Source organism: Oratosquilla oratoria, chromosome 31 (assembly GCF_046742065.1).
Source record: "Oratosquilla oratoria isolate Oo_2021 chromosome 31, ASM4674206v1, whole genome shotgun sequence".
Taxonomy (NCBI): Eukaryota; Metazoa; Arthropoda; class Malacostraca; order Stomatopoda; family Squillidae; genus Oratosquilla; species Oratosquilla oratoria.
The window spans coordinates 45,297,817-45,322,733 of NC_134807.1; the positions used below are offsets into that span (position 1 = coordinate 45,297,817).

Consider the following 24,917-nt stretch of genomic DNA (forward strand, 5'->3'; position numbering starts at 1 on the left):
GAACAACATTATTTACACTGCACTCACAATGACTAAGAACTATTTCCTTCAGACGTGCAGTGGAGCAAATGTATAGTTTCATCCTCTCTCTCTTCCTCTTTCTCTCTCTCCTCCTCTTCTTTTTTTCATCACTTTTATTGGCGAGTGTTTCTTTACGTATTTGTGCTTTTCCTGTCCTCTTGAAAGGTGTAGAAGTTGATGGAACAGAACCTGATGCTTCAGGTGACAAAATCATAACATCAGCTGATGTGGTGGGCGTGGCTACACGCACTTGTAACAATCTCTCTCGGTTTTCTTTCCTTATACAACGCATACGTTTCATATGCTTTTTCACTTTATTAAGACCCATAACTATAATGGTAACACACTTTATTAAGACCCATAACTATAATGGTAACACAATAAAATGGAAATAAAATGTAAATTACACACGTCAACTCGACGATGAATGTAAACAAACGTAGACAGCACAATATCAAAGCTTTTGTAAAAAACTTTTTCTAATCAAATATGGACTTATGATAGCCGTGAAATGCTGCTTTAGATAGGAAAAAGATCGTACTGCATAGCACTAGTCAGTGAGGGTATGAAAAAGACAATAAAAGCAATAAAATGGCAAACATGTTGACAAACGTGGTTGTTGCCATATTTGATGCAGCCTGCCATCCCCTACCTCCCGCCACAAAAGTGCATTTTTATGGTATTTGCCATTTAGGTTTTCACTTCAAATCATATGTCTGGCAGACCTTGATAACTGAACAAGCATTTGTGATGCTTAACTAAATTTCGTACCCACGATTGAAAATAGCCATTTTTAGCCGGAGCCTCCCGTTAAGGGAGAACGACTGGAGGAAGTGGATAGTTTTAGATACTTGGGTGCAAATGTGGCAGGAAAAGGTGGGGTGAAGGTGGAGGTAGAATGTAGATTGAGAGAAGCGAGTAAATGCCTTGGTGGATTGAAGAGTGTAATGAGGAATAGACATTTGGGAATGGATGCTAAGAGGAGACTGTATTAAGGACTGATTGTGCCAACAGCACTGTATGGGGCAGAAACATGGAACATAAGAGAGGAAGAGAGAAGGAGTTTGAATGTGTTTGAGATGAGGTGTCTGAGGAGTATGATGGGGGTTACTAGGCTAGATAGAGTGAGAAATGAGGAGATGAGGAGAAGAACGGGGGTGGAAAGGGAGTTGGGAGATAGGGTTGATGAAAGAATATTAGGATGGTTTGGACACATGGAAAGAATGAGTGAAGACTAGTAAAAGAGGTATGGAAGGCAGATGTGGAGGGAGTGAACATGAGGGGACGTCCTAGGAAGAGGTGGATGGATGGGGTGAAGGGGGCTTTGGGGAAGAGGGGAATGTCTGTTGAGGAAGGACGGGAGAGGACAGAAAACATGGGTGAATGGAGAATGGTTGTATATGGATGATATTGTGATGCATGAGGTGGAATGGGCGGGGGGGATGGGGGACGAGGTAGTATGTGTGAACAAAATTTGACGCAGCCCGAAGGGATTTCTCCCCGTCTTCTCCTTTTATGCATTGGGGGGACGGAGAGGGGGGGTCGCCGATTTAATGATGCGGCCTTGCTGTGGATGTGCTGTGTCTGGCGACACTGCTTCTGACCCAGGGCAGTGGACAAGGTTCAGGGATGACCCGTCATCCAGGAGGTGCTAAGATAAGGAGGGTGGAGGGGTGTGGAGTGTATTCAGGGATGGAATGGGTGGGAATGATTTTATGCCTTTTCCTTTTTGGCTACCTCCCTTGTAAGGGGGAAAAAGCCTTGGTATATATATGTATGTATTCATGACTTCAGCCATTTCTAATTCTTATGTGTATTCTATATTACCTTGGTGTAGTTTCACCATTTCCTGTTAGTTTTTAAGTTTACCATTCATGTATTGACAGAATAGTTTGGGTTGCTCTTTGCATTTATCTATAACATCCTTTTCATGGTTCCTTTTTTCCTCTCTTCTTTAACATACTCATTTCTATAGTTTATATATACTTGCAATTTTCCAGTTGTATTTTTTTCTTTTCTCCATCTTTTCCAAGCTCTGTCCCTTCTATCTTTTGCCACGCTGCATCTTTTGTTGAACCAGCATTTAATTTACACTATCTTTAGCTTCTGTCTTGGTACGTGCCTATTCACCTCTTCATTGTAATCATCAAGATATCCTATTTCTCTTCCATGTAAAAAATTTCCATTTGCATTCTGGAAGAATTTCTTTAGTTTTGCAAAGACCATTTTGTTGTACACCAATCTTCCTTTCCTATGCTTTTCATTTCTCTCCCTGTATATTTCTTCCTTTAGTTAAGTCTCAATAAGTATATAGCCACTCTTTCCAATTGGTGTCTTGTATTGGATTTTATCCACAATTTCAGTTTCTGTTGTAAATATTAAATCTAGTTTTGACGGCTCCTCATTATTTCTGTATCTGATGTTTTCACTGACCCACTGAGTTATTGTATATTCCATGGTCATGTTCAGTAATACATTACCACACAAGTCTTCTCCTCTCACTCTCATGTTCTCCCAACAAATTTCTTTGCAATTGAAGTCCCCCATAATTACCAGATTACCCACCCCCCATTAGTATCTCATTTAATGATTGCCTTGTACCTTCTAACATTTTCGTATGGTTATTCTCTTCCCAAGCATTTGTTTTTGGGGGCACATAAGTCACCACAAACTTTCTACTTTTCATGTTCTTGTCTTCGACTTTTATCATGATCAGTTCTACATTACCTTTGCCTTCCGCAATTTTTGTCACATTCAAGTTTTTCTTGGCCAAGAACATGATTCCTCCTCCCTGTTTTTTGTCTCTTGTTTTTAATCCAATAATTGTATAGTTCATGTCCAACATCGATGGATGGTATATTGCCCCATAGTTTAGTCCCCACAATTCCCATTATGTATGGTTTTCCTTCTAGCAGGTAATCATTAAGTTCATTCAGTCCTAAAATTAATCCATCAATGTTGGTATAGGCCACTTTAAATTTTCTTCTTTCTCCATTTTTTATGTCTTTAGTTCGCCCATTCTGATGTACCATTTCCTGTCTCATGTTGATTATTCTCCAATAGAATTCCTTGCTTTCAGTCTCCATTCTCTTCATGTTTTTTTCCTTTGCTTCATCTTTTAGTGCCTTCTCTTTTTCTAATTCCTCAATACTCATTTCTCTTTTTATCCATATCTTATTGTACTTTTCACTCCTTGCCAAGTTACCTACTTTTTTCAAATATGTCTTCTACTACCATCTGTGATCTTAGTTTTATCATTAGGGGTCGATTTCTATCCTTAGAATAATGACCAACCTTATATGCACCGTCTATGTCTTTGCGTGCACCCTGGACTCCATCCTGAATTCCTTTTAGGATTGCTATTGCTGTGTGTGTGTGATTCACCATGGTCTTGGATCATGAGCTGGACTCATAATCGACAGCTATTTCCCTCCCAAAAGATAGCTCAGAGCTCATACATGACTGATCTTTGGGTAATGCTGTGATCTTACATGCACACACACCCCCATCTGCCCCAAAATAATACAATGCAGACATCAGTCCAAAGTTTTGTTCCCAGAGAAATTTATGAGAGGGCCTGAGGACCAATGCTGGCTATTATGGGGCTGTGGGTTTCCAGTCAAATAAACTTGAGTTGACACATGATTGAACCCTAACATATTAAACTACTTTTTTATTCACCAAACATGACTAACATGTTAACCTCTTCAATACGAGTCAAATATTTGTGCACACCTCAGGTTGCCTGATGTACAATGATGCATGACAATACGTGCTTTACAAAATATAAAGTTACTGCTGTTATACTTGTTTTGTTCACCTTGAATAAATGTCACAGAAAATGTGATCAAGCCTGTTCACAGAATATGAGGGTCACTCAGCTACAACTACAAAATAAATACAATCAGGAGGCTGACGCCAGCATCTTTGTATACCCCCACTCGCAGCTCATGATGCATACACAGGTGTCATTGTATTCGAGAGGTTATTAGCATGTTTTGTTTTTCATAGAATAAGATGACAATAATAAATTCATTTTAATGACTAAAGGATTACTTAATGTCAAATATTCTGATGATCACCTACAACACTTTCCTTACCAAAACTAAATTACAATGGTAGTATTGTTGCTAACATGACAATATTGCCATTGCTATACAAACAATAAAAGATCAATTAGTACTAATATCAGCATGCGATATTATGCAACTCCCAAATAATATTGAGCAATATCTATCCTATTTTATCCTAACCTAACCTATTCAACTTGAAGGCATAAAAAAAAAACAAAAAAAAACAGTAAATGTTCAAGAAGACACACATTGTGGTTTTCCAGTTTGTATTTTTTTTTTACAAGATAAGAAATTTCCACAGACATCCTCCTGAGCCTCAAATCTAGAATACCAGAAATTGATATGATTCATGTGACTGATATTCATTTCTACCTCAAATCTCATTTCCAATTTCTTGGAGGAGGGGGTCACCTTGCTGGAATACCAGTGAATTTTGGTAGATATAACACCCGGGTCACATGAATAAATTTTTAAAATACTAATTTCTAATATCCTTGTATGAGAATTAAATTACCCTTGTCAACTTACCCTACCCTAACCTATCCTGGAGAAGCCAACTTACCTAGTTTGAGGCAGAGAATTTGGTTGCCCATATTGAGTGACAAAGGGGAGTGCACGAACTTTACACAGCCAAAGTAAATTTACATCATGAAAACCATACATTTGTGGAAGATCTTCATTTAAGAAAAATTGTTGTAATTGATGGCAAGTTGATCTAGAAAAGAAAAGACGGGATGGCATATGGTGGACCGCTGCAGAAATAATGCCCAAAATCATGGAGATCCTTCTCTACAATGTTTTATTATAAAATAAGTTATTTTGCTATGTTTTGTACAGGAGGAATTGGGGAGGAATTCATCTTTGTCCTAGGTACCTCCAGGATTCATGTCTATCCATACAAGTACCCAGAAAACAGTAAATTTTCAAAGTACATACCTATGCGATATACTGTGGCATTAGAAAATTACATTTTAATTCTGTAAATTATAATACATCCATGTAATATTAATTTTTCTTAGTGGAAATCAATAACTGAAAAGGTTGCTAAGAGCAATACACCTACAAACAGAGCCACTTGGGGTGCATGAGACACCATCTTTGTTTTGATAGATGCAGTTGAAGAAATTAAAATATGATAAATTCCTCTATTATATTCTATTCTAAGCCTACCTGTAATTCTATAGGTCATCACGGTCATTGTCATCATGAGGGATGCTGACAGCTGGTTTTGGTATCTGATCACACTGTAGGGTGTACAGGTGTATAGCTTTAAGAAATGCATGAATCTCAGCATTGTAGCACTATTTTAAAAATATGTACCATGCAAGGTACTAATAAAGTACTGAGGGCATATTCCAGATCCTATGGTAGTGTATTTGCTTTTAGCAGGACTGGACAGACACGGTGTCTTTATCCTATGATTGCAGCTTCATTTGATAGTGTATTGTTTTCTGCAAATTTTTTGATTGACTTCTGAAATTTTTTAGAAGTGCACACCTACATGCTACAGCAATAGAAAATTAAATATAAATTTTGTAAATTATATATCAATGTAATATACATATTTCTTGTCGGAAATCAACAATAGAAAAAGTTGCTATAAGCTATACATAAACATAGCAGCTGCAACTGTTGGAGATGCTATCTTTGTTTTGGTTGATGTGGAGGTCAAAGAAATTAAAGTATGATATATTCATCTATTCTAACCTAACCTAAACTACCCATTTAACCTAACCTAACCTACATTTAATAATACAGTACCTGTAATTCTTGAGCTCAGAGTTGTCATTTTCTGTTATTAATTTCTGTCAAGAAAAATGTATATTATATTGATGTATTATAATTTACAAAGTCAAATTTTCTAATGCTATATTGCCTTGATTTCCATCAAGAAAAATGTATATAATGTTGATGTATTATAACTTGCAAATTTTTTTAATTTTCTATTGTTACATTGCATAGGTACTTCTGAAAAAATGAAATATCCAGATAATTATGTTGTGACAGCAACATTTTCATTATAATTGACCAAATATAGACTTTTGGTCAATTTTTAGAAGTGTACACCTACATGATATAGCAATAGGAAATTATTTTGTAAATTATACTACATCAACATAATATGCGATTTTCTTGGTGGGAATCAATAACAAAATAGTAGCTAAAACAGATTTACTAATGAAGTAGCGGCGGTTGAACGATACGCCATGCTGAGGTCAAAGAAATGACCTAACCTAACCTAATCTGTATTTAGTAATTCAAACTTATTCTAAAGATCATTTGGGTTGTCACGGATGCTGATGACATGATTATTATTGTACCATGGGCAATTAACAGATGACAGCAGAACCCTGTCTTCTCTCATAAACTGATAAAGTCCAAGGAAGCCCTATTGTCTTTGTAAGAGCACTTATTAATGTCACACAGAGTTGGAGAATACCCTGTACACGTGAAAGCCAGTGTCTAACTAACAGTGACTGGACTGGAAAGACGACAACATGGCACCTCGATCCAATGCATGCAGCTTTGTTCAGTAGTATTAGGTAGGTCAAACACCACCAGAGGCGCCACCGTCGATGACGAGCACAATAGCGCATCATTTTATGCACACGCCACGCAAACGGCCAAATTTACATACTGCCGGAAATTTCATTCATACAAATGTTATGCGAGTGTATTTGCTACGATCGTAGTAAATTTCAAACAATTACATCATCAGTTACATATCGGTACGTAAAAACAAAAGATAAACATGGCGGCTTGCATTCAGCAGTAAATCTAAAATTGGTTGATGTTTCAGCGTAAAAAATGAGCTAAATAAATTCAGAGTTGTGGCAACTAACCAAAATAAAGGAAAACTACTAGTCTCGCAGATTATTCTAATACCAAAATAAAGGCAGCGTGTTATGGTAGAGCTGAGAAATTGGTGGTTTTAATTTTTTTTTTTTTATCGGGTCGGATTATCAGATAACAACATCAACATCCATCCCACCATCTTATCTATCACTGGTGGTATGGATCAAACTTCACTCTATTAAGTTTCTTACTATTATGTTATTAGTGTAATAGACTTATGGTTGAATTATTTGAACTATTTTCTTTAAAATGTGTGATTTTCATGTAATTTGATCAAAGAGAAGATACGTTTTCATCCTCCGTAATATTACAGACCACAGCTACGATTCGTCCTGCTCGCTATCTATGACCACTGGTGGTATGGATCAAACTACACTATTAAGTTTGTTACTATTGTGTTATTAGTGTAATAGCTTGCATATAGTTGAATTATTCAAACTATTTTCTTTAAAATGTGTGATTTTCATGTAATTAGACGGTATTCGTAGCTGTGGTGGGTAATTTTGCAGAGGATAAAAACGTAATTCTATGATCAAATTACATGGAAATCACACATCTTAAAGAAAATAGGTCAAATAATGCAACCATATGCTAAATATTTATATAAAATTGTGCCTGTCAGTAAAAACCGTCATTGTTTACGTTTGATCGGCGATTAGTCAGATCGCACGTTTCGGCCCGATTTCCTGGGACAAAATAGGCCCGATTTAATTCCATTCAAAATGAAATATCTCGAGAACTAGGACAGCTAGATGGATAATTCAAATTGCATTATACTCATAGCGACCTTTTGCATCCCATGAGAACTACTTCAGCTCAAATATCAGGAATTCCATTTTCATGTTGACCTAGCTAGTAGTATTATAGTATATTTGCTTTTAGCAAGTTTTTTTTTTATTACGTTGACATATAATTCTAATGCTCTATCTCATAGGTGTGCACTTCTGAAAAAATATCTAGACTTCTTAAGAGTAAAACACTGAAATGGTGAGACTTAGTAATGTAAATGTCTGAAAAAATATAATGATTTATTCAATTATTGCAAGGATTCGATATTAAACAATAAAACATGTATTTAAAGTGACTCTCTTCTTCATTCTGGGTAACTAAAATCGATATTGCACACACATTCTAATCTGTAGCAAGGTTTGTGCATGATAATTAATATATATATTTCAAAGCTTTATCAGTCGTTTTGTTGTGCTTTTAATCCTTGCCAACCTAAGGTTCAGGAAAATTAGGTGCGCCTAGTAACAATTTAGTAATAACAAGTAAAACTAATATAGCTCCCACCTGGACATCTTGCGTTGTAGGAATTCTCCATTGAGCAAAATCGGATACGCAGATAAGAACTGAGAAGAATGCCACGCAGCTCAATGTCTCTTCCTCACACGTCACATTTGTTGTTTACCACATGTTCGAATGCGTGCACGATTGTCCTTTGAGTATACTGCAGAGAGGTATTGTAGATAATATAATTGGCCTGCTAAAGGTATTTTTACAAAGTTATTAGAATGTATAATTCAATTTCATAATAATTTTATGCTGTAATTTTATTTTTACATTGTCAAAATGAGTATTCATAGATGTTCAAAGAATTCGTTTATCCGCACTTAAAGTATCAAATTGAACTGTCTGCGTGAAAAGGAGATTTTTTTTTCCCTACACATTATTTTCTATTTTCAAACTGACAACCCAGAATTATATGAAATAATTGTTCATTGGCATGCACACGGCGTATACTATCATTTTCTTTTTTAGCTTCTCTACTACACTTCCTAAAGTGATGACTTCAGTATATAAATCCTGAATATAATGCCGAGTTTAAACAAAAATCCACCACTGAAATATGCAAAGCGCGCCTGGCTTAGGAAAAAAAAGGTCCTTGCTCCTGGGAAGAGGCGGATCGGATGGGCGTTTTTTCCCGAAGTATGTGGATGAAACACGCAAAATCATCAGCTAGGTACGATTAATGCCATAAAATACCGTAAAGCAAGGAACAGAATGGATCAAACAGTCCTGCACGTTCACCGAGGCGCACTCGGGCACATTCGGAACGCTCGAAACTTGAGAGGAACGAAATTTGAAATTAGAAAGACTGAACGGCTTATTTATTCATTTAATTGTTTATTTACGAGCAACGGGCTGCACCCGACCCCGCTATGCTGGGGCTCGGCCCTTCGGGCGAGCTCGCTTCGTTTGCAGTCAATCAGTCGTCTCCGTTGCCGTGACGTCACCGTTCTCTGCCAGTCAGTCGTCTCCATTGCCGTGACGTCACCACTCCTTCAGTCAATCAGGGGCCGGAGGGGACGTGTCCCCTTGAGTCACTTGCGGCAGAAACGGGCAGGTTTAACTTTTTTTTTTTTTTTTTTTTGAGAGGGGGGGAGACGTCGGGTCGGGCCGTTTTCTCGGGGCGGGCGGAGACAATAACCAACTATTTTTTTTTATGTGGTCTTACCACTTCCTATAATAATTTTGATGTTTGCTAAGAATCTCGCAAACATTGTAAGCCACTGAATCTTTTGTTTCAATCATTCCTGAATACGGGAGATGTTCCAAATAATTGAGGAGAAGCCAACATTACACCCAGGTCTGTTTCTAGCTTTGTGGGGGCAATAGGCAAGATGCTGTTTGGGGGGCCCTAGATAGATAGGTATGTAGGTATTCCATTTATCTCCGAGGGGTTTGTCAAACTGTGATGAAGCAATTCCTACCCCTTTAGATGGTCTACCAAGTTACAAGAAACTATTACACTACATATTTATTTATATGTTTTGTCCCGAAATCCCTGGACAGTGGAAAGAGGAGGGGGTGGTTGAAGGGCATGAGAATTCTCTCACATTGGGAAATTGGTGAAGGGAGATAGATGCAGTGGGAGCCAGAGACCAGGAAATTTGGGACGCCGGCCGGGACCACGCACGATCCCTTCCACTCAGTGCGTGTGATCATGGAGGGGATCAAACTCATGTAAACCACTGCCCTAGGCTAATTAAACAGAACATACTACACTGATTTTATTATCAAAAATATTTCCACAAACAGTAACATGCAGCTTATTCAGCATGAATCCAATATCAATTAACTGGGCAAATTTCACTTATGTCTTAAGTTATCCTACCTGGCTAGCCCTGCGCACTTTAAATCCTAACTAATGAACACCAAATAACTCAATTGTTTTATTGAGTCTCTCCGAGAATAGCGCACTGCCGAATAAGGTCTTCAAATGAGTGGATGTCCTCGGTTGTACAGGATGCTGCTGATGTCCTTGGATCCACGCGTTGTGCTGAAGGCGGCGGGAACCATGCCTATCCTTTGTCGTTGGTACTACTCGTGGCCGGGGAGGGGAACCGCTTCTGATGGCTTCATTTTTCCAGATCGCACCACACTGATTAAAAGTTAGGTCCTGGGTATTGAATCACTGGAGTGGGTTCGGCATGCACTCCGATTGGACTTGCAGACTCCGAATTCAGAACCCGTCGCGAAACACAGTTCAAGCACGTTCCAATACACCTTTGTGGCACTGCACGAAACACATTTCTTATTTCAGTAAGTCTCCGGGACACTAGACACATGAGTCACTCTTACATGGTTAGCGATGGCCAAACGAGACGTTCTTGAAGTGTAAAAGTCCTCGATAGTCACCCTATGGAAGAGTGAGGCATATCTGCTCCTTCCGAGAGGTCGTGTGGCCTACATCACTTTGTACGAACGTGATGCTAACTGCTTGGTGCTCGTCACCCTATGGAAGAGTGAGGCATATCTGCTCCTTCCGAGAGGTCGTGTGGCCTACATCACTTTGTACGAACATGATGCTAACTGCTTGGTGCTCGTGAGGGTGGTGCCAACTGCCTATTCCGATACACTGTTTTCGGTGATCCTTTTTCTAAGCACCAAATTTCGAGAGGAATGCAATGCAACGTCCTTTGAGGTAGTCACTAGTTACGAGGAAGGGCTATATGATCCTAACTAGCCTAGACAGGAAATGGCAAGCGCGCAGGTGGGAGGGGTGAAACCGTTGAGGAATCAATTCGAATGGTAATACCTAGGTGAAATATACTAATCCTAATCATAAAGTACAAAGATACAAATACAATATGGTGAACCAGTAAAACTGAGAGGTTGAGATATTCAAATCTTAACATTATAACATTGGTGATGTCTTCGATGATAGGCCTACGAAGAGACATCTTGGGAAACGGGGGTGTGAAATTCCTGAGTAAATAGGAGATACTTAAACTCGATAAGGCACTGTAACTAACTGCTAAATTTGCACAACAGTTGCTGGAGGAAAGGGGGAGGGAAATTATCAAGAAGTAGTTACTAGAGGCCTTAAGACTTCCAGCGATTCCATAGAGCAAAGGAAAGAAATAGCCGAAAGGGCTGAAAAGAGACGAAAGAAAATGGAAAGCAGGTAGTGTCAGCGATTCCATTAAGCGAAGGAAATTGATAACCGAAAGGGCTGAAAACAGATGAAAGAAGTTGAAAAATAATAGGCAGTGTGTCACAACGCAAAGTTGTGACATATTTTACATCTATTTCAAAGTGCAAAGATAATAAAAAACAACACTTAAAATAATGCTTAATCAACATCACAGTCGCAAAAAACAACAACAAAAACACAACAACTAATAATTCGCATTATTCACAGGAACATTGTGTTGTCCTCAAAATGTCTACTTCCTGGCTTTTTTACTCGCAAAGTCATCAATGATGTCTTTATACGACACCTGCTTGCCCACCTCATGGTTGATGCTGATTATTGCAAGTCCAGTGAGTCGATCCTGTCCCATGCAAGAACTTAGATAGGTCTTGATGAGCTTCAGCTTCGAGAAACTCCTCTCTGCTGAGGCCACAGTCACAGGGAGAGTGCAGGTGATTCTCAGGACAACCCACAGATTGGGATACAGTTCCTCCAAATGTTTTTTTTTTTTTTTTTTTTTTTTTTTTGAGGAGCTCAAGAGCAGTCATGTCATCTGAGGGTAAGCTTGGCAAGTTTTTGACTTCCATAGCCAGTTCCTTTTCATCTATGTCACTTACATTTCCAGTGCTTAATGTCATGGAGAAGTTGTCACACTGGTTGCTCAATGCCTGATCATCCAGTTTTTGGAAATTGAGCAGCACTCCAAATCAGTATTTCACTTCACCCAGTGTTTCAAGCCTATCAGTTAAGGATTGAATAGCTGTGTCAACAACAACATTAAAGAATTTTGCTTCTAGCCTCTTCATGACATCTGCAATCTGGGGCTTCATAAGCATTTTTTATTTCTCTTTGAGTACAGCCTCTACATTCATTTCCTCACACATGTCTTTAGCAGAGACCTGAGCTGAAGCGAAACCAGTTCTTCTGTAGATAGTCAGATATGTTTTTGCTTTAGTGGGAAGGTCAACTGCCACATCAAACTGCATTTTGGGAGACTGCAGGAGCTTACTGACATGGTTCATATGGTGTTGAATGTCCTACCATACGACTGTGCAATTGAGAAATCGGTATGACACCATCTGTTCTGCCAAGCTTCGGGCTTCATCCTTGGTTAGAGGATCCATCACTTCCCTGATCTTCAGTAAAGCTTCCCTTCAGGGCCGTTTCTAGCTATAGGCGGTATAGGCGATTGCCTAGGGCCCCCAACCTACCAGGGGGCCCCCGGCCGGCCCAATAGCTAGGTAACGCCACCGAAGGTCAAATATGAGCCTGTGCCTCTCCCGCTCGCCGACGCAAAACAACAACACGCCTCTTGCAGTGTTTGTTATTGTTTGAAATGTTTTGATCGTCTGATAAAAATACTATCGTGTTAAAAATCACCTACATCTTATTTAATCTAAAGATATAATATGGTAAGCATTAATTGGCTTTATTTATTCATTTATGTGTTCACTAAGCTAGGGCTTATGGCTACAGATGTTATTAATTGTTGATTACAAACTCTTTTTGGCCATTAGCTTACTATTCTTTGTCCAATTGTTTGGCTTTATTTGTCACTGGAATTGGCATCACCAGCGTTCTTGTTTACTCTTTGGTCGCTTCATGCTTAGCTTCTAATAGTGTAAATTTGTAAGTTTGTGTGTTCTGTGACTGTAAGTTGGAATTCCTTTTATTATATTTGTATGCACAATAGGAAATGTTTGTATTCTATGGAATGTTTACCTTTTCCACCTTTTTCAATATTCAATGTTCATATGTTCAATTTTGTTTATTTTGTATCGATATTTTATCCAATCCCTTATTCATTTATTCGCTTATTTCTTTACTATCAAAATTATGATTATTTATTTTCTCACTTCACCTACCTAATGAAAAAAACACTAGATGGCAGGACCGAGGTTAGCTCAAAAGGAAGTGACAAAAATACATGAATTCTATTCCGTTTGTCGTGTGGTCCGTTTCTCTAGTTCGTATATAATATTAAGATAATCACAGGCTCAACAATCACCCATCTGTTCACTTTTCAGGTCTACCCGAATTTCGTGTATGTAGAATTATTTTTATTTAAGGGGCATTTAAAAGGTTTACACTTTACAGATATCTGTTTTAGGCCTATACTGATAAAAATAATCATATTTATTCTACTCGAATATCGTGAATGTAAAATTGATTCCATGTATTTATAAGGTTTTCACTTACCAGATTTCTGTGCTAGGCCTACATTAGACTCTAAGACTCGCCAATCATCATTCCCGTAATGGCATCAAAACGAATTTATCTCAGCGGAGCAGAGAAACGAAAGAAAAAGAAATTTGACGAAGAAAAATGGTCAAAAGAAAAAGGTAATTCATTATCGTTTATTTAATAATTTAAAGAAACATATTAAAGTTTGGTTTTATTATGTTTTCTGAATTGTGAGTATTATTTTAGACTAACGCCTAATCATCTAAGGAAATTTGTAATTTTGCAGGATCAATTCTAAAATATATTGGAGCTCCAGACAGCAAGCCAGAGGAATATTCTGAACTTCCTGAACAGGATGCTCCAGTGCCATCACATTCATCAGGATCTGTCCAGGAAGCTGTACTGCCACCAATACCACCACATTCCCCAGAACCACAGAAGGCATCATCTACTTCTGAGCAGCCTCCCATTTATTCTAAACCACTAGATCCTGCTAACTGGCCAACCATTCTGTCTGATGCATTTAGAACGGATGCAGTAGGTAGAGGGCCATTTCAGATTAGTTCTGATTTCACATTTCCCAAAAAAGAAGACGGAAGAAGTTTTCATTATCATTATTTTTTTAGAACATTGGTTAATGGAGAAAAGATGAAGCGGACTTGGCTTATCTACTCAAAAACAAAAAATGCTCTCTATTGCTTTTGTTGTAAATTATTTTCAACCAAAGAACAAAAGTTAGTGACAGAAGGACTGACAGACTGGAAAAACATAGGCACACTTTTGAAAAGTCATGAAAGCAGTCCAGCACACATAGCGCACATGGCAACCTGGAAAGATTTACAACTCCGTTTGCAAACTGGAAAGACAATAGACCAAGCTGAAAGAACACTATTGTAGGCTGAAAAGAGGCGCTGGAGAGATGTCCTGACTCGCTTAATCGCCATTATCCAATCCTTAGCCGAGAGAAATCTTGCATTTAGAGGTTCATCAAACACGTTACACCAGCAGAATAATGGGAATTTTCTAAAAGAGGTGGAGCTGCTTGCTAAATTTGATCCTGTCATGAAGCAGCACATTGAGCGTGTTGAGAGTGGCCAGTTCAGTCATTCCAGCTACCTTGGAAATATCATCCAAAATGAACTTATTGCTTCAGTCAGTACTAAAATAATGGAGACAATGGTGACTGAAGTTAAACAGTCCAAATATTATTCAATTATTTTGGACTGTACTCCCGATGTAAGCCATCAAGAACAGATGTCAGTCGTCATAAGGACTGTCAAAATGGATAAGAAACCAGAAATTAAGGAACATTTTATGGGGTTCCTTGTAGCTTCTGAAACAACAGGTCTTGGTTTGTCATCTCTAATTATAAAGAAACTGACGTAACTGAATATTCTCCTTGAAGATTGCAGAGGACAATCATATGATAATGGTGCCAACATGAAAGGGAGAAACAAAGGAGTTCAAGCCAGACTTCTTGAGAAGAACCCTCGTGCACTCTATGTTCCATGTGGAGCACATTCCCTAAACTTGATGATATCTGATGCAGCAACAGCTTCAATAGATGCCACTAGCTATTTCGGCACTGTTCAGAAACTGTACAACCTATTTTCAGCCTCACCACAAAGATGGGCAATCCTAAAAGATTATGTCACTGTTGCACTCAAGACCTGGAGTGACACAAGATGGGAGAGCCGTATTAATAGCATAGAAGCTGTGCGGTATCAGGCCTCTAATATAAGGGAAGCTTTGTTGAAGGTCAGGAAAGTGTCTGATCCTCTGACCAAGGTTGAAGCCCAAAGTCTGGCAGAAGAGGTGGGGTCATACCGATTTATCATTTGCACAGTCATATGGTATGACATTCTACACATTGTGAACCATGTCAGTAAGCTCCTGCAGTCTCCTAAAATGCAGCTTGATGTGGCAGTTGACCTCCTTACTAAAGCGAAAACATCTCTGACTAATTACAGAATTGGATTCACTTCAGCTCAAGTCTCTGCTAAAGATATGTGTGAGAAAATGAATGTAGAGGCTGTACTCAAAGAAAAGAGATTAAGAAGTACAAAAAGACACTTTGCTTATGGGGCCGCAGATGAGCCCATTGCAGATGCAATGAAGAGGCTAGAAATAATATTCTTTAATGTTGTTGTTGACACTACCATTCAATCCTTAACTGATAGATTGAAAACTCTGAGTGAAGTAAGAGACCAATTTGGAGTGCTGGTCAATTTCCAGAAACTGGATGATCAGTCATTGAACAACCAGTGTGACAAACTATGCAAGACATTAACCTCTGGAAATGAAAGTGACATTGATGGAAAGGAACTGGCTATGGAAGTTAAACACTTACCAAGTTTGCCCTCAGACGAAATGACTGCTCTTGAGCTCCTCACCTTTATCCACAAAAAACATTTTGAGGAATTGTATCCCAATCTGTGGGTTGCACTGAGAATTGCCTGTACTTTGCCTGTGACTGTGGCCTCAGCAGAGAGGAGCTTTTCGAAGCTGAAACTCATCAAGACCTATTTAAGATCATCTATGGGGCAGGAGCGACTCAGTGGTCTTGCAATAATCAGCATCAACCATGAAGTGGGGAAAGACGTGATGTATGAAGACATCATTGATGATTTTGCTAGTAAAAAAGCCAGAAAGCAGAGATTTTGAGCCCAATACAATGCAGTTGGTGGTGGTTTGTATTCAGAGACTGTGATGTTAAGTTACTACTATTTTGGAATGTGGTTTGTATTCAGAGACTGTGATGTTAAGTTACCAATATTTTGAAGTGTGGTTTGTATTCAGAGACTGTGATGTTAAGTTAAAATAAATGTTTAAATAAATAAATATGGTGTAATAGTTACTTGCATCCTTTAACACCATCAAAAGATATAGAAGTCGTTTAATTACTGTTTGGCAAACTTCACAGGTATAAATGAAATACCAATCTGTCTATCTCTAACTTTTGAGGGCCCCTAACTGCCTCTTGCCTAGGGCCCCCACCAAGCTAGAAACAGCCCTGCTTCCCTTGTATTAGAGGCCTGGTACCGCACAGCTTCTATGCCATACGGCTTTCCTACCTTGTGTCACTCCAAGTCTTGAGTACAACAATGACATGATCCCTTAGGATTGCCCATCTTTGTAGTGATACATTGCCGAAATAGCTGGTGGCATCTGTTGAAGCTGTTGCTGCATCAGATACCACCAAGTTTAGAGAATGTGCCCCACATGGAACTTAAAGTGCACGAGGGTTCTTATCAAGAAGTCTAGCTTGAACTACTTTGTTCCTCCCTCTTATGTTGGCACCATTATCATATGATTGCCTTCTGCAATCACCAAAGGGAATATTCAGCTTCATCAGTTTATTCAAAATCAATGATGACAAACCAAGACCTGTTGTTTTAGCTACAAGAAATCCTCAAAAATGTTCTTTGATTTCTGATGCTTTGTTCATTTTGACAGTCCTTATGATGGCTGACATTTGTTCTTGGTGGCTTACATCGGGAGTACAGTCCAAAATGACTGAATAATATTTGGACTGTTTTCTCAGCCACCACCGTGTCCAATATTTTCCCACTGATTGAGGTAATAAGTGTTGAAATATAAATATTGGTTATTGTGTATCTTGTGTTGTTTTGAATTGAATATACAATGCAATGTATAGTAAGAAATGTTTCACTTGATTTATTGTATAATCTGTACTTAATTTGCATGTTTAACAAAGTTCAGTTGCTAGGCCTGAGAGATTTCCCGCGCTAAGGGAGACGCTACGCCATTGCAAGTTAGTCATAGTGGAGTCACGGTGTGGAGAGGTTGATGATGTATATTATTGTCTGAATATAAACTTATGTGTGTCAAGTATATTGTGCCTTTGAAGAACAATAAACAGTTAAGTGCTTTTCTAAGCGTTTACAATATACCCATAACTTTTAACATAGGTTATGGGCCCAGGACACGTTATTTTGTGTGCTTAGAAATTACACTGCGTCACAGCGAAGTAGAATCAAGCATGGTGGTGTAGGCACGTAAACAAGAGTGAAGTTGCATTTTCTTTGTTTTTGTGACACAGACTGACAAAATGGAGCGCAGTACAATCAACCTCACACCGTTGAATGATAATAACTATCCTACGTGGAAGTTGCCGATGAAAATGCACTTGATTAAAGAGGATTTGTTCGGTACAGTAGATGGCTCAGAAACAGTGCCAACAGAGGAAGGGGCACTGGAAAAAAAAAAAAAAAAAAAAAAACAGGGCGTTGGCTTATATTGTATTGGCCATTGACCAAAACCTTGTTACGAACACGTAAAGTGCCTCTCGTAAACTACCTCGTTCGGGTAGTTTACGATTAGCAGAGGTAGTTAGGCAGGCAGGCAAGGAGGAGTAGGAGGTGGAGAAGAGGCGATCTTGTCGTAACCAAAATACAGTGGGACGGTCAGATTGTGTTTGTAGCCTAACCAAACTGTGTCGTTAGACTGTTGAAGACATCGCCTCAAGCCGCTGAATTCTTGCGCCCCCCTTTGCCCATTATTGATAATCTAGTTACGTTACCTGCATACAAACTGGAACAGTCGAACTTTGTTTCTTTATATTTACGTGACTGTGTATATCCTCATTGTATAGACGAATATCATGTTTGTTTGCCCTGCATCAATATAAGTGACCAAGGAGGATCATGTGTTTTTGTACACTCATACCATCTTTGTCGTCGTTACTGGGCTTGGCGAATCTTAGAAGTTGTATTCGAACGACAGTCCGGAGCCGTTCGAAGGAGCCCGGGGTGTTCGTTTCACTTCTTTATCTGGTTGGGGATCCAACTGATCCAGGTACTGTGTGGAAACTACTGCAAGACACTTTTCAAAAGAAAACCTGGTCAAATAAACTACGACTCAAGAAACGGTTGTACAACATGAAGTTACGCCAGGAAGACAGTATGCAGGAACATTTGAAGAAGTTCGTTGAACTATTTGGTGAACTCGCAGTGGTTGGCGACGCCGTTAACGAGGAAGACAAGGTCTTGTTATCGTCATTGCCTGACAGTTATTCAGTGCTTGTGAAAGCACCAGAGGCTTCGGAAAGTGTACCAAAGTGGGAAACTGTGACGGAACGTCTTCTACACGAGGAAAGTAAGTGGAATCTTATGAAGTCATCAAATAATAACAGTGCACTTGTTGTTAATAAAACAAAGTCATATAAAAATATACAGTGTTTTGGGTGCAAAAAGATGGGGCACGTCAATAAAAATGTTGGGTTTATTTGAAGAAGTGTAGAAATGAAAAATGAACTGTGCCGTGGGAAATAAAAAGGATGAAAAAGAAATAAAATTTGTTGCTTGTGCTCTGTAAATTCTGTATTCAAGGCAGGTACTAAGTATTTCAGCGGCTTTGACCCATCGTTTTTCGCTCATATTTCCGAAATAACCATTCACATCAGCATGATATATTAGCACAGCCTAATTCACACCCTGCCCTAATTTATGACGTTATAGTGCATTCACAAGTGTATTTAATTACGGCGTTTACTCTTGATATTAAGTGTGTCTTAGCCGACACCTGTGAAGTAAATCGAACAAGTGAAGTTGTAATGTCATCACAAACTATCTCGTGTATCTCGTCTTCAGCCGGCAAGTGCCCCCTGGGGAGGGTGAGCGCTTTGTGGTAGTAGCAGGTGGCACAGATGAGGGATTCATTGACGAATCATTTCTGTGCTACCCTGACAAGAACAAAACAGGAGACTACCATGGTGAAATGAATAGCGCCCTATTCATTCGCTGGCTGACATCACAACTTTTGCCGGGGCTCGTTGAGCCATCGATGCTGGTGCTTGACAACGCACCCTACCACCGTCAGCTGACCGAGGAGACCCGTTGCCCCACCACTGCCACAAGAAATGGTTGGAGTGCCGCAGCCTACCATTCCCACCACATGATACGTGCCCTGAGTTGCTACTGATCTGCAAGGAGAACCGGCCCGAGCCACGCTACACGGTTGACGAAATTATCCGATCATGGGGTCATGAGGTCATCCGTTTGCCACCAGCTCATCCAGAATTAAACGCCATCGAACAAGTGTGGGGCTGCATGAAGCAACACGTGCGTTCAACGTTGCAGCGGTTCACTCGGGCAGACCTGCAAGCGCGGCTCCAGGAGGCAAAGCTTATCGCAACCAAGGAGGTGTGGGCGGGTGCTGTGAGAAGGTCCAGATCGTTCGAAGAAGAGTACTGGTCATCGGACAACATACATGAAAGTGTGGAACCCGTCATCATCACCATGGACAGCGATGACGAGGATGAACTGTTTATCCATAGTGGTATGGAATGAAATAAAATGCATGTCCAGTTATTATCATAATTTCCCTATCCATCATATGTATAAACTTGCTATATAAATCGTTAGGTCGTCCACATTTGGAATATGCTGTTTCCGTATGGTCACCGAATCTCATTAAAGACATTGACAGACTGGAAAAAGTACAACGGCGAGCCACAAAACTGATTCCAAATATCAAAAATGAATCATACGAAAATCGACTAAAACATATGAATCTGTTTTCCCTAAAAAAGCGTAGACTCGGAGGTGACTTGATACAGGTCTTTAAAATTCTAAAGGGAATTGACAACATCAAAAGTGACAAAATTTTTACATTGAATGAGAATCAGACAAGAAACAATGGTCTCAAACTGTCCGGAAATAAGATTCAATTTGGAAGTAGGTAGAAACAACTTTGCCAACCGTGTAGTTAATGAATGGAATAAACTTCCTGCACAGGTAGTGCAATGTAGTTCAGTTCGAAGCTTTAAGAATCATTTAGATGCTGTAATGATTATAATTTATCTTATATTATTTGTTTTTGTTTTGTTATCATTTGTCTGTCTGATTTTCATTTATTATTAGTTATATGTCAATTTATTATTATTTACTATTTACCTGTTTGTTTATTATTTAACTATACCTATGCATTTATTTATGTATTTTATTTGTTATTTACATGATCATAGTTTTTATTTATTATTTTATTATTAATATGATTTTTTTCGCATCCGACCTAGATATGGATCAAAAGGTCTCCTGTCGGCATGCTCCGCCTTTGTAATCCTTTGTAATCCTTTGTTATTGAATTCCCTCTCCGGGTGCATGGTATTCAATTATTATTATTATTGTTATTTTTTTTTATTTTATTTTTTTTGAGAGAGGAAGGAGGTAAGGGGAGAAGGGTGGGATACACGAGGTAGTTTGTGATGACGTCACAACTTGTTCAATTTACTTCACGGGTGTCGGCTGCGAGACATTTGATGTCAAGAGTTAACGCCGTAAATAAATACACTTGTGAATGCACTATAACGTCAAAAATTAGGGCAGGGTGTGAATTAAGCTGTGCTAATATATTATGCTGATGTGAATGGTTATTTCGGAAATATGAGCGAAAAACGATGGGTCAAAGCCGCTAAAATAGTATCAATCTGCAGTTGGCAGTTTGTTATTTTTGTCCACTAAAACCAGACCAGACATTTCATATACAATATGTAATGTTGCAAAGTATTGTAATAAACCTTATGAACAGCATTGGTCAACAGTTAAGAGGATCTTCAGATATCTCAAAGGAACCATTACAGTTGGACTGTTCTATGCTAATGATGATGTAAATGAATGTGTAGGTTTTGCTGATGCTGACTGGGCTGGTGATAGATCTGACTGCAAATCCATATCAGGTTACTGTTTTAGGCTCGGGACTAGTGGACTGATTTCTTGGCGTTCAAACAAGCAATCGTGCGTTGCACTCTCAATTACTGAAGCTGAATATGTAGCACTATCTGGTGCAGCACAGGAAGCTGTTTGGCTTAAGGGACTGTGGGAAGTGCTTATAGGTGAACGTGTCATAAAAGTTGTTCAATTTCTTTGGTGAACTTATGTATACTTACTCTATCGGAAAGAGTATTATTGCATACTAAATTGTTTTAGTAACATGTATATATTACGTGTAGTTAATTTTTTTCTTTCTTTTTTTTATGATAGTATCTGTAATAATTAAAGTATCCACAGGCATAGGTAATCAGCCTACTATGTAGGAAATGAAAGATTAGAGTCTTGGAAACAACTTCATCAAGTTAGATTTTTTCCTACTCTCTTTTATTTTTTTTTATAATTTTTTTATTTTGAATAGTAGAAACTTCAGTGAAAATCTGCTATGATAAATTAAAAAAAAATAAGTTACAGTTTCCTTTGTTTTTTTTCTGATCAAATTAAAGAATTACTCTTTCTCTTTACAAATTCGAAAGAATGAATGAAATCGGACAAAAAGAAACAGAGCTATGGCTATTTAAATATAAAAAACATAAACTTTTCAGGAGAGGCATTTAAAGTTTAAAGGAGCGCACCGGCATTTAAAATCCTCCGGCCGCGTACTCACTCGTGACATTGTCTATTTTTTTACGTTTCCGTTTAAAACTTTAAACAAAACTGAACTGGCTATCGAAAATTTGACTTAATTTCAATATACAGAATGTTTTTTCATGCAATGGGGTTGCCAGATGTCGCCAATAATTTATCTATTTCATTTTATATATAAGAACAGAAACGGAATTGAGCTGTAATATTTGGTCGAAGTGTTACAGCCATCATAGAGAATATTTTGAATACCTGTTGGTAGAAAAAAAGATAATACGATCGCATGCATGACTGGTAGGCTAACAGATACGCGACAGGGCGACATCCTTTCTCCTTTAGCTTTGAAGAGATACTGAGATCCTTGTGGTGATTGACGATTAGTGTTGGGCAAGTTGCCAGATATCTCCATATATATTAATTATAGTAAAAACAGAACTGGGTATCAAAATTTTGACTTTATTTCAATATACAGAATGTTTTTTCATGCAATAGGGTTGCCAGAGGTTGCCAAAAATTTATCTATTTTATTTTATATATAAGAAAAGAAACGGAATTGAGCTGTAATATTTGGCTAAAGTGTTACCACCATCATAGAGAATCTTTTGAAATGTTTACCTAAAATTCGTTGATTTTCCAGAATTTTTCGTGTTTTCGCGCCCTACAGTCCCTTAAATCTTTGCTAACGGACTTGAAACACGATTGTCAAAGTCCTATAACTATTTTTGAGGATAATCAGTCTGCTATAGTCCTTGCGAAGAATCAGAAAGATCATTCTCGTACTAAACATATTGATATAAAGTTTCATTTTGTGAGAGAGTTGATCAATAACAATATCATTGGTGTTAAATATTGTCCAACTGATAATATGTTGGCTGATATAATAAGTGGGAAGTGAGCCAGCTGTTGTTTGCGGACGACACTGCGCTTGTGGCAGGATCGGAGGAGGAATTGAGGAAGTTGGTGACAGAGTTTGAGAGAGTGTGTGATAGAGGAAAGCTGAAGATAAATGTGGGTAAAAGTAAGGTGATGAGATGTACAAGGGGTGAAAGTGGCAGTAGTCTGGAAGTGAGCATTAAGGGAGAGCGACTGGAGGAAGTGGATAGTTTTAGATACTTGGGTGCAAATGTGGTAGGAGAAGGTGGAGGTAGAATGTAGATTGAGAGAAGCAAGTAAATGCCTTGGTGGATCAAAAAGTGTAATGAGGAATAGACATTTGGGAATGGATGCTAAGAGGAGACTGTATGAAGGATTGATTGTGCCAACAGCACTGTATGGGGCAGAAACATGGAACATAAGAGAGGAGTTTGAATGTGTTTGAGATGAGGTGTCTGAGAAGTATGATGGGGGTTACTAGGCTAGATAGAGTGAGAAATGAGGAGGTGAGGAGGAGAACAGGGGTGGAAAGGGAGTTGGGAGATAGGGTTGATGAAAGAGTATTGGGATGTGGTTTGGACACATGGAAAGAATGAGTGAAGAAAGACTAGTAAAAGAGGTATGGAAGGCAGATGTGGGCGAAGTGAACATGAAGGGACGTCCTAGGATGAGGTGGGTGGATGGGGTGAAGGGGACTTTGGGGGAGAGGGGAATGTCTGTTGAGGAAGGACGGGAGAGGACAGAAGACAGGGGTGAATGGAGAATGGTTGTATATGGATGATGCGTGAGGTGGAATGGGCGGGGGGATGGGGGTGAGGTAGTATGTGTGAGCAAAATTTGATGCAGCCCGAAGGGATTTCTCCCCGTCTTCTCCTTTAATGCATGGGGGGAGGGAGAGGGGGGTCGCCGAATTTATGAAGCGGCCTTGCTGTGGATGTGCTGTGTCTTGCGACACTGCTTCTGACCCAGGGCAGTGGACAAGGTGCAAGGATGACCCGTCATCAGCTCAGTCCACTCGTGACCTCAGCTAGAGACCTCGTTTTTCTGCACAGACATCAGCTAGCGAATACCTGTGAAATTTATATCTCCGAATAGTGTTGTGTTTTTGTGATTGTATACGTATAGCGCTATACAGTTACAGATATAAGATAAAGTGTAGTGTTCTATTTAAATTCAAAACAGTTTTCTGTTACTGTACTCCAAAGGTAGGAGAAATAGTATAAGGTAAGCAGAGTAAGCTTCGCGTATTTAGTTTATTAGAGACCGCTTTGATTGTTTGTTGTTGTTGATTTGCATTTTCTCTTTGCCGTTTTTATTACTAAAGGGGGAGCGAAATGGCTTGTGAAGGTTGCGTGAACCTAGAGGTCCGTCTCAGGATGTGTGAGGAGGAAATTCGTCTTCTCAGGAGTGCGCTCCGTGAGAAGAGTGAACCCTCCCCACAACCCAAAGAGCGTTCCACTTCTTCCCCTACTGTCACTGCCATGAGCGAGTGGCGCTCCGTGGTGTCCCGTTTGTCGAGCCCGCGTTCGGTGGACGTGTGCCCTGTGGAGCAACTGCTGGCTCTAGCCAATCGTTTTGCTCCACTGGAGGATGAGGTGGCTGAAAACCAGGAGTTCTTGGTGGTGGGGGACTCCATGGTGCGAGGCTATGACGACATCCTGCAGCGGAAGACTAAGCGACGTTGCAAGCTTGTATGTCAACCGGGCCGTGGGATCGTCGATTGTACCCGGTCCATCAGGGAGCAAGGACGGAAGAACACGGTTACGATTGTTCATACGGGAAGTAACGATGTAGGTAGGGTGAGATCAGAGGAGCTTGTTCGGAATTACAAGGTCCTCCTTCAGGAGATGAAGGAACGTGGGAGCCGTCACGTAGTCTGTGGGATCCTCCCAAGGATCTACGCAGGCTCGTGTTGGAACAGTAGAGCCATAGGGATCAATGATAGGATATCGCAGTTGTGCACACAATTGGGATACCACTTTCTTGATCCTTGGTATCTCTTTTCTAGGCGCCATGACCTTTACGCTTCTGATGGGATCCACCTTACCCGCAGAGGCAAAGATGTTCTTACAAAACTCATTGTGGGAGTTTGTAATGAATTAGCTCCTTTTTTAG

The 24,917-nt window shown here is 39.3% G+C and overlaps 2 protein-coding genes and 1 pseudogene across 4 annotated transcripts in view; 2 read left to right on the forward strand and 1 right to left on the reverse strand.

Moving 5' to 3' along the window:
* Nucleotides 1-8,400, reverse strand: part of LOC143041539 (ubiquitin-conjugating enzyme E2 J1-like) — a 44,701-nt gene extending 36,301 nt beyond the window's left edge. Inside the window, exons 1-2 of one of the 3 annotated variants that reach the window (XM_076213531.1) lie at nucleotides 8,244-8,389; nucleotides 5,265-5,338 (exon numbers count right to left, since the gene is read on the reverse strand). In XM_076213531.1, coding sequence (XP_076069646.1) covers nucleotides 5,265-5,338; nucleotides 8,244-8,251 — 82 coding nt within the window. In that variant the 5' untranslated portion in view covers nucleotides 8,252-8,389. Of the gene's footprint in view, nucleotides 1-4,656; nucleotides 4,797-5,264; nucleotides 5,339-8,243 lie in introns of those variants that run through there. The other 2 variants (XM_076213532.1, XM_076213533.1) reach the window with 2 other exon arrangements.
* Nucleotides 8,401-12,649: 4,249 nt separating this feature from the next.
* Nucleotides 12,650-16,265, forward strand: LOC143041540 (zinc finger MYM-type protein 1-like). The gene is made up of 3 exons (XM_076213534.1): nucleotides 12,650-12,782; nucleotides 13,573-13,712; nucleotides 13,841-16,265. The coding sequence occupies exon 3, from the start codon at nucleotides 14,995-14,997 to the stop codon at nucleotides 16,216-16,218; it is 1,224 nt and encodes a 407-aa protein (XP_076069649.1). The 5' UTR covers nucleotides 12,650-12,782; nucleotides 13,573-13,712; nucleotides 13,841-14,994; the 3' UTR covers nucleotides 16,219-16,265.
* A 2,190-nt stretch (nucleotides 16,266-18,455) lies between these two features.
* LOC143041657 (uncharacterized) lies at nucleotides 18,456-19,916 on the forward strand (annotated as a pseudogene).
* Nucleotides 19,917-24,917: the final 5,001 nt, after the last annotated feature.